Source organism: Myotis davidii, unplaced genomic scaffold (genome assembly GCF_000327345.1).
Source record: "Myotis davidii unplaced genomic scaffold, ASM32734v1 scaffold93, whole genome shotgun sequence".
Lineage (NCBI taxonomy): Eukaryota > Metazoa > Chordata > Mammalia > Chiroptera > Vespertilionidae > Myotis > Myotis davidii.
Window position 1 is genome coordinate 3,860,384 of NW_006292095.1, and position 9,983 is coordinate 3,870,366.

The 9,983-nt window shown below is 39.4% G+C and overlaps 1 protein-coding gene across 1 annotated transcript in view; it reads right to left on the reverse strand.

The window, feature by feature from the left end:
- Positions 1-9,983, reverse strand: part of LOC102757242 (disintegrin and metalloproteinase domain-containing protein 18) — a 77,760-nt gene that overhangs the window by 51,654 nt on the left and 16,123 nt on the right. Inside the window, 2 exon segments of the mRNA XM_015565269.1 lie at positions 924-1,090; positions 1,560-1,631. Coding sequence (XP_015420755.1) covers positions 924-1,090; positions 1,560-1,631 — 239 coding nt within the window.

Sequence of the window (9,983 nt, forward strand, 5' to 3'; positions counted from 1 at the left end):
TCCCAATCCTGGACCTCTGGCTCCTAATCACTCACCTGCCTGCCTGCCTGCTTGCCCCTAACTGCCCCTCCCTGCCAGCCTGATCACCCCTCACTGATTCTGCATGCCAGCCTGATCACCCCTAAATACCCTCACTGCCAGCCAGGTCACCCCTAACTGCCCCCTTCCTGCTGGCCTAGTTGCTCGTAACTGCTCACCTCCCACGCCAGCCTGGTCACCCCTTATGACCCCCTGCCAGCCTGGTCGCCCCCAACTGCCCCCCCCTGTTGGCCTGGTCGCCCCCAACTGCCCTCCCCTGCAGGCCATCTTGTGATGACATCACACAAGGGCGTCACATGAGGACATGCCACCACCTAGGCTTTTATTATGTAGGATATTGAATTTGCCAAAAGTTTAAAAACTTATGTTGTTTTCTATTACTCTATCAATGATGTGAGTCAGAGTAGCTTTTTAAAAAAAAAAATAGGTCCCTGATTAACTGCAAATGTGGTCATCCCTCACTAACATCCTTGCTGACCTGGTCATAGGCAGCCATCTTGTGAGGGCATGAGGGTTAATTTGCATATTACCTCTTTATTATATAGGATTATTGCATTCTCTTAACTTATTATATTTTATTTAATGTGAAAATGGTGGTTTCAGGTATTTGCATCTAAGAAAATCTTTAAAACCTCAGAGGCCCATGTATATCCCAAGACTTCCTATATTTTCCAGTTCATTACATTTTCACAGGTAAATAGTCCACTCTGAGAATAATGGTCTACCATGATTATTTATGCTACCTTGTTGTCTGATGTTTTTATTTTGTACTTTGCCAACATTGTACTCATACACTCTTTTTTGTCATTATACTTAACATTTGTATGTAGTTTTGATAGCTAAAATATCAAATAATTTTATAAACAATGCAATAAGGAACTTACACCAACAACAATGCCATATCATGGGACCTCTGAAACAAATTGTTTTCTTTCCAGGACACAAATCTTTGTAGTAGTTCATTAGCATCCCCAGTACATAAAATCTTATTTTGATCTGACCAGATCTCCAAAGATGTTAACATAACAGTCAGTTTCAGCTGGGAAAACATCTGAAAACAGAAGATGCATGATATACAGTTTAGACAATCACAAATATAACATTACATCTCTATACAGAATGCTAGTATATTCAATTTACTGTAATTTGAAGATGAAAGCCATTGGAAATGAAACAGGTTGGTAGGACAATACTTTTATAAAATGTTAATTCTATTCATACAAATAATGTTATTGCATAATTGAGAATGCTTCTTTTTTAAAAAATATATATATATTATTGATTTTTTACAGAGAGGAAGGGAGAGGGATAAAGAGTTAGAAACATCAATGAGAGAGAAACATCGATCAGCTGCCCCCTTGCACACTCCCCACTGGGGATGTGCCCGCAACCAAGGTACATGCCCTTGACTGGAATCGAACCTGGGACCCTTGAATCCGCAGGCCAACGTTCTATCCGCTGAACTGAACCAGTCAGGGCGAGAATGCTTCTTATTTAGAATACAAAGCATAAACACTTACAGTGTTGATAAGGCCAAAGATATGGACAATTTTCTCAGTTGCAATGGCCACTTCAGAGCCCATATAATCATACTGAAAGACAAGTTTTATTTCTTAATCACTAGTGAAAATTACTAAGTTACCACATTTCAATAGATATGAAATACTATAATAAGTGACTAAGTGAAAGACAAAATCAGATTAAGATTTATCAAATGCTTAATAAACATACAGACTTTACATATTAATAAATAATATGAAAATTATGAGATTATGACATCTTCCTGTTCACACATGCAAAAATTAAGCATCAAAATTTAACATTCCAAGAATGTATAAATACTTTTTATAGCAAAGCCTATAAAAATGATACCATGAGCAAATTAAAATTAAAACACCTACTTTACGAAGACATAGAAATATTAAAAATATAAAATTATATACCAGGAAGTTACTAGACAAAAAGCAGTTGTCATATAATATGATAGTTATATTAATTAACATAATCATTACATTACTATAAAAACTTAAGCCCCCCAAAAAATATATATATATAAAAACTTAAGCCTAAAAATAAACATAATATTTACCAATATAATTGAATATTGATAAAATATTCATCAGAAAGATAGAAGCATTCTAAATGTGTTGGTAACTAAGCCAGCAACAAAATGTATAAAATAAACTTTAACAGAATTATAAATAGAAAGTAAGTATCATAGTAATGGATTCTACATAGTTTCCTTAATTATTAATGAATCTGGGCTACCTTACTGTCATGATGGCAGGATAGGTAAGTGCTTTGCTTGCCTTTTCCCATTTTCCCACAATGACATAAAAATTACAACCAAATTACAGAACAGCCATCAAAGGGAATCTCCTGAAGACTAGCTAAACACAAGGCCTATGACTTACGATAAAAAGAGGGAGCTATGGCAAAATGGATAAGAGAAACAGAAATACTGAACAGGCTGGTCCCATATCAACAGTGTGGCAGTTATGCAAGGGGAGGGTTATCTAAGCTAAGGAGGTACCCCTGAGGAGCAGATGAATTCAACTGAGACTTTTAGGACATTTTGACCAACTGCAGGACATTTTGCCTAATGTGGACATGCATAATTTAGTAGGAGAAACCACATGTTAGGCCAGAAATAAGTCTCAATAAACTTGAGAAGACTGGCCCTGGAATGTGTCCTTCAGTTGATAGGAATGTTGTCCTGTACACCAAAGGGTTTTGGATTCAAATCCTGATCAGTGCACATGCACATATTGTAGGTTTGATCCCTGGTCAGGGTGCATATAAGAGGCAACTGCCCAATATTTCTCTCTTACATGGATCTCTCTCTCTCTCTCTTTCTCTCTCTCTCAAAAATCAGTAAGAACTTATCATCTGGTGTGGATATAAAAAAAACAAAACTGTAAAGATTTAAATCACATCAAGCATCTTCTCCAATCACAACTCTATGAAACAAAAAATAACTTACCAGAAGAAAAGTGAAAAATAAAAAGCACATAAAGAATAAATATCATGCTACTGGACAAGAAATGAATTAACAATAATATAAAAATTAAAAAGATACCTTGAGATAAATGAAAACACAATCATCCATAATCTATGGCACACAGCCAAAGTAGTGCTAGGAGGAAAATTTATAGCAAGAGAGGCATAACTCACAAAGCAAGCATAATCGCAAGTAAACACTATAACTACACCTCAAGAAAGTAGAAAAAGAACAAACAAAAACCAAAGTCATTAAAATGAAGAAAATAATAAAGATCACAGTGAAAATAAACAAAGTATAGTCTGAACAAAAACAATAGGAAAGATTAATGGAACCAAGATCAGGATCTTTGAAAAGATAAACAAATTTGATGGACATTTACTCAAAATCATCACAAAAAGGAGAAATTTCAAATAAAAAATATTGGAAATGAAAGAGAAGTGAAAACTGGTACCACATAAATGCAAAAGATTATATAAAAATAGTATGATCAATTATACGTCACAAAGTGGACTACCTGGCAGAAACAGACAAATTCCTGGGAAAATACAATCTTCCAAGTCTGAATCAGGAAAAAACAGAAAATCTGAAAACAACAACAACAACAAAAACTGCTAATGAAATCAAAGCAGCAAGAAAACTATCAACAAACAAAAGACTTGGACCAGATGGCTTCACAGGTGAATTTACCAAACATTAAATAATGAATACCTAGTCTTCTCAAATATTCCAAAAAAATGAGGAGGGAAGAAGGCTCCCAAACTCATTTTACTATGCCAGCATTAACCTGATAACAAAACCAAAGACGTTACAAAAAATAATAAAAATGCAGGTCACTGTCTCTGAAGAACATCAATGTAAAATTCCTCAACAAAATATTAGCAAAATGAATTCCGTGCTACATTAAAAAGGTCATATACCATGATCAAGTGGGATTTTTTCATGGGATGCAAGGCTAGTTCAATTAATGTGATACACCATATAAGTAAAATGAAGGAAAAAATTCTCATGATAACAATAAATGAAGGAAAAGTATTGGACAAAATCCAACATCCATCATACTAATAAAAGAATATTGTGCTAGTTAGACTGGGTTGACCGGATATCTTCTGGTCACCCTGCCTTCCTTCAGGACAAAGCCATGGTGGCGGGGGCCGAGGCAGAGGTGGTTAGGGGCAATCAGGCCAGCAGGGGGTAAGGGGTAAGAGGCGATCAGGCTAGCAGGGGAGGGCAGTTATGGGCGATCAGGCAAGCAGGTAGAGGGGTTAGGGGCAATCAGGCAGGCAGGCAGTTGAGCGTTAGGACTCAGCAGTCCAGATTGCAAGAGGGATAGGACCTAAACCAGCAGTCAGACATCCCCTGAAGGGTCCCAGATTGAAGAGAGTACAGGCCGGGCTGAGGGACCCCACCCCTATGCACGAATTTTGTGCACCGGGCATCTGGTGTTGAATAAAAGGGGTGAAAGTGGACAGCTCTGTCTTGTTACTGATCTTAAAGAAACAACTTTCAGCTTTTCACGGTTGAGCATATTAGTTGTTTGTCAGATATGGCCTTTATTATGATGAGGTCTTTTTAGTCTATCCCCACTTTTCTGACAGTTTTTATTATAAACTAGAAGCCCAGTACATGAAATTCATGCCCTCCCCTGCTGGTCCGATTGCCCCCAGCTGCCCTTCCCTGCTGGCCTAGTCACCCCCAACTGCCCTCAGCTGCCGTACATCTTGTGGCGGCCATCTTGTGGCAGCCATATTGTGGTAGCCATCTTGTGGCAGCCATACTGTGGTGGCCATCTTGTGGCAGCCATATTGTGGAGGCCATATTGTGGCAGCCGTCTTGTGGTGGCCATCTTGTGGCAGCCATATTGTGGTAGCCATCTTGTGGCAGCCATACTGTGGTGGCCATCTTGTGGCAGCTATCTTTGTGGTGGCCATCTTTGTGGCGGCCATCTTTGTGGCAGCCATATTGTGGCGGCCATCTTGTGGCAGCCATATTGTGGTGGCCATATTGTGGTGGCCATCTTCTGATGACATGAGGAGGCCATCTTGTGACAACATGGGGGTGGCCATCTTGTGATGATGTGAGGGCATCGTGAGAGGGCACGAAGGCCACCTCGGCTTTTATTAGTGTAGATATAGTATTGGAAGACATAGCCACAGCAGACACGAAAGATAAATAAGGGGCATCCAAATTGGAAAGGAAGAAGTGAAACTGTTATTTGCAGATGAAATGATACTATAGAGCGAGAACCCCAAATAATCAACCAAAAATGTTTAAAACTAATAAATGAATTCAGTAAAGTAGCAAAGTACAATATTGATTATTCAGAAATCATTTATATTTTTATATACCAATAACAAACTAACAGAAAGATAAATAAGAAAAATAAAACAATCCCATTTACAATTAAATCTAAAAGAATAAAGTACCTTCAGATTAAATTTTACCAAGAAGTTGAAACAACTGTACTTGGAAAACTATGTCATTAAAGAAAGAAATTGAAGGATATGGATAAATGGAAGGATATATCCTATTCATGCATAGAAAGTATTGATATCTTAAAATATGCATACCACCCACTGCATCTAAAAATTTAATGAGATTCCTACCAAAATACCAATGGCATTTTTACAGAACTGGAATAAGCCCCAAAATATATATGGAACCAAAAAGACCCTTAATAGCCAAAGTAATCTTAAGAAAGAACAAAGTTGGAAATATCAGGTTACCTGATATTAAACTATACTATGCAGCTATTGTAATAAAAACAGCATGGTACTCCATGACACATAGATCAATGGACCTTAACAGAGAGCCCAGAAACAAATTCACACCTTTCTGGCTAATTAATGTATGACAACTGAGGCAAGAATATACAATGGGGTAAAGACAGTATCTTCAATAAATGATCTCGAAATAATGGACAGACACATGAAAACAATGAAACTATATCATTTCCTTGTTGCAAAAAGGTACAAGGATAAATTCAGAATGGTTAAAGGCTGAAATTTTAGACCCCAAACCTAAAACTCCTAGAAGAAAACATAGGCAGTAAACTATTTGACTTCACTCTGAGTAATATAATTTTGGAAATGTCCCCTCAAGCAAAGAAAACAAAAAAATAAATAAACAAATGGGTCTACATCAAACTAAAGAGCTTTGCACAGCAATAAAGCCATCGAAGAATGAAAATCAACCTTCTAAATGTAAGAAGACATTTGCCAATGATATATCTGATAAAGGGTCAATATCCCAACTATATAACAAATTTGTACAACTTATAACATCAAAAACAAATGAACAAACAAACAAAAGCCTGACTTAAAAATGGGCACAGGACTTCTTCAAAGAAGACATACAGAAGGTCAACAGGCACATGAAAAGATATGTCACTAATCATCAGAGATATGCAAATTAAAACTATAGTGAGATATTAACTCACACCTGTCAGAATGACTATCATCAATAGATCAACAGTCACTATGGAAAACAATTTGAGAGTTCCTCAAAAAAATTAAAAAAGCAAACAAATAAAAATTCATAGACAGGAACAACAGTATGGTGGTTACCACAGGAAAGGGGGTATAGAGTAAATGGGGTCAAATGTATAGTGATAAAAAAGATTTGACTTTAGGTGGTTGGCACACAATGCAATATACAGATAATTTATCATAGAATTGCACACTTGGACCCTATATAATTTTATTAACCAATGTTACCCCAATAAATTAATTGAAAAATAAAAAAATAAAAGATAGAACTACCATATGAGCCATCAATTCCAATTCTAGGTATATTTATCCAAATAAATCCAAAAGAGTACTATAATTTGAAAAGCTATGTTCAATTCAACATTATTTACAAAACCAGAATATGGAAGCAACCTATGTGTCCATTGATAGATGAATGGTTAAGGTTGTGTTATATATATGCTATGGAATATTACTCAGCCACAAAAAAATGAAAATCTTTCCATTTGCTGCAGCATGGATGGACCTAGAGAGTATAAGAGAGACTGGAAGATGCCCAAGGGGAGGGGGTGACTATGAATAAAGAAGGTGAAGGGTTAGCTAAAAAACACATGTGCATACTGCATGGACAAAGACAACAGTTTGTTGTTGACCAAGGGAGAAGGAGGTAGGTAAAGGGGGGTTGCAGCGGGGAACAGCTGCAATAATGTAAACATTAAAATTTTTAATTAAAAAATAATAAAGAAAAGAAAAAATTAGTGAATAATTAAAATAAAATTCCATATGATTTCACTTACATGTGTAATATACATACATACATACATACATACATACATACATACACAAACAAACAACAAAACAAAAACAAACTCCTCGATACAGAGAACAAATTGATTGTTGACAGTTGGAAGGGAGGGGAGAATGCATAAAATGGGGATTAGGATTAAGATGTACAATTTGCCAGTTAAAAAACAAAAACAAAAAAAACCTGTCATTTTGTATTGCATAGCTGTGAATCTTGAGAAAGAGGACACCTACTAAAAAGAGCTCATGGTGGCTACAGGGCTCAAATTATTAAAAAATTAGGGTAGCATCCATTTCTACACAGGAGCCTCTCATGCAAACTGCACTTCAGAGAGAAGCCTGCACTTAATCACTAGCATGCACTGTGATTCTGCCATCAGAGCCAGTCCTTATAAAGGAGACCCTGGAATCCTCTTTCAACAGGTAGGACTGAGGCTTTCCCCATTCAATTAGAGCTGTGTAACTCTGACAAACCAGAGCAGTTCTATTCCGACTAATCAGAACAATGCCTTTTGGGCCAATCAAACTGCAAGGAATTGGAGTCTAGAATGAGATAATCGGGAAACAAGGAGCATGTATTTCTGTCTACACGAGCCAGCTGCTCTCTGGATTCTGGAGCACACTTTCCCTTTCAACCAAACACTGAAGACTGTGTTTACCTGGCTGAGCTAAAAAACAAGGTCCCTTGCTGCAATTGACCAGAGCAGGCCAGAGCAGACAGGCACAGAACGGAGCATATCAAAACCCAGGGGAGCAGACCAGTGCAGTGCAATGCAGACTGGCAAGGAGCAAGCAGAGCTGTCTAGCCCAGGCCTGCCTCACACTGTGCTGTTTTTACAGCTGTGCTCTATCACCATTGACCTCTTTGGCACTGAATAAAGTTTTCATATTCACCACACCCCAAATTGGGGATTCTGGTTGGTGTTGAATAGGCACCAACAACCATTGGTTGACATAGGAAATACAGTCCATAACCTATATATATAAAACCCTAATATGCAAATAGACCAAACAGCAGAACAACCGAACAACCAGTTGCTATGACGTGCGCTGACCACCAGGGGCCACATGCAGAACATGGCAGGTGTCAGCAGCAGGCAGCAGAGCACAAAACGTGGTGGGCACTGGCCACAGCAGGATGGTGGAGCAGGTGAGCAGGGCGCCGGTCACTGTCATTGGGGCAAGCCTCTGGTGGTTACTGAAAATTCTTTGCTCCTGCATGCTGCAGTCCCACTTGGTGCTCATACCTGCTGCCAGCGCCAGCCTCACTTGCACCCGCTGCTGGCGCCGGAGCCGTCACTCATACAACACTGCTGGTGCTGGCCCTGCTCGTACCCACAGCTGGTACTGGAGCTGCCGCTTGTACCCGCTGCTGGTGCCCAGTGCTGGTCCCAATCACTCAGCACCATCAGCAGTTGTGAGTGGCAGTTGCTGGCCCCAATCACCTTCGAGGACTTCTCCACCTCTCCTTGCTCTTAATGGGCAATTGGGGCAGCAGCCACCATTCATGCTTCCTGACAGCACTGGCCCCAATCACTCCATGCAGTCAGCAGGTGCAAGCGGGGCTGGCACCATCAGGGCGTGCAAGTGGCGGCAGCTGGAGCGGGGCTGAGGGCAGACAGGGGACCAGAGGCCATGGCAGGAGGGATTGGGCAAGGGCATGGAGGATGTCCCTGTGCCCACCACAGCCTCGCGGCTCATAGTTCCTTTCAAGGTGCACGAATTCATGCACTGGGCCCCTAGTATTGTAATAATTATGTATGGTTCACATGGATAATAGACTTATTGAGGGGCTTGCTTAGCAAGTTACATAAATGACTAATCACTATGTTGTACACCAGCAGAAATACAGTTCTTAATCTATATATATAAAACCCTAATATGTAAATAGACTGAACAGCGGAACAACCGAACAGCCAAACAACCGGTTCCTATGACATGCGCTGAACACCAGGGGCCACACACAGAACATGGTGGGTGTCGGCAGCAGGCAGCAGAGCACAGAACATGGTGGAAAATAGGTTAAATTGTAGGTTAACTGTGGGGAAGCACAGAACTTGTTTGGAAAGTCTGTAAAGAGGAATCTCCGAAAGGTCAGAGGCCTCTAGGGCACCTTGCCAAAGGCAGCAGACCCTGCCTTGACTTTTCCAAAAAAGTCTGAGCCCCCGGGTGTTTTATTGGAATCTTTATATTTAGACTTCAAAACTTCCTTGCTTAGAGGACATTATGCATGTGTCTTCTCAAGGATGCTTACCCTACTGATAGTATCTAATAGTTAATTTTAGTTCAAGCTGTTGTTACAATAAAAGCCTAAGGAGACAGGCAAATGGGGCTGTTTGGTTCCTATAGCCAATCAGTCCATTAGGCCTCTCTTTCATAGAAACATGTGTCAGAGTAATCATTCATCCTTCACTCTGTGTCTGCCCCAGCAGTTAACTGTAATTGGAAAACTCAAGCAAAGTTTTGAAATAATATCTACACTAATAAAAGAGAAAAATGGTAATTGGTGTATGATGCTACCCTTTTCATTGGCTAGTCAGGCCTATATGCAAATTAGCTGCCAACTAAGATTGGCAGTTAACTGCCAACAAGATGGCGGTTAATTTGCATATGTAGGCACAATGCAGGGAGGCGAAAGGGAAAGCAGGAAGAAGCCCCCTGCCACTGACAGT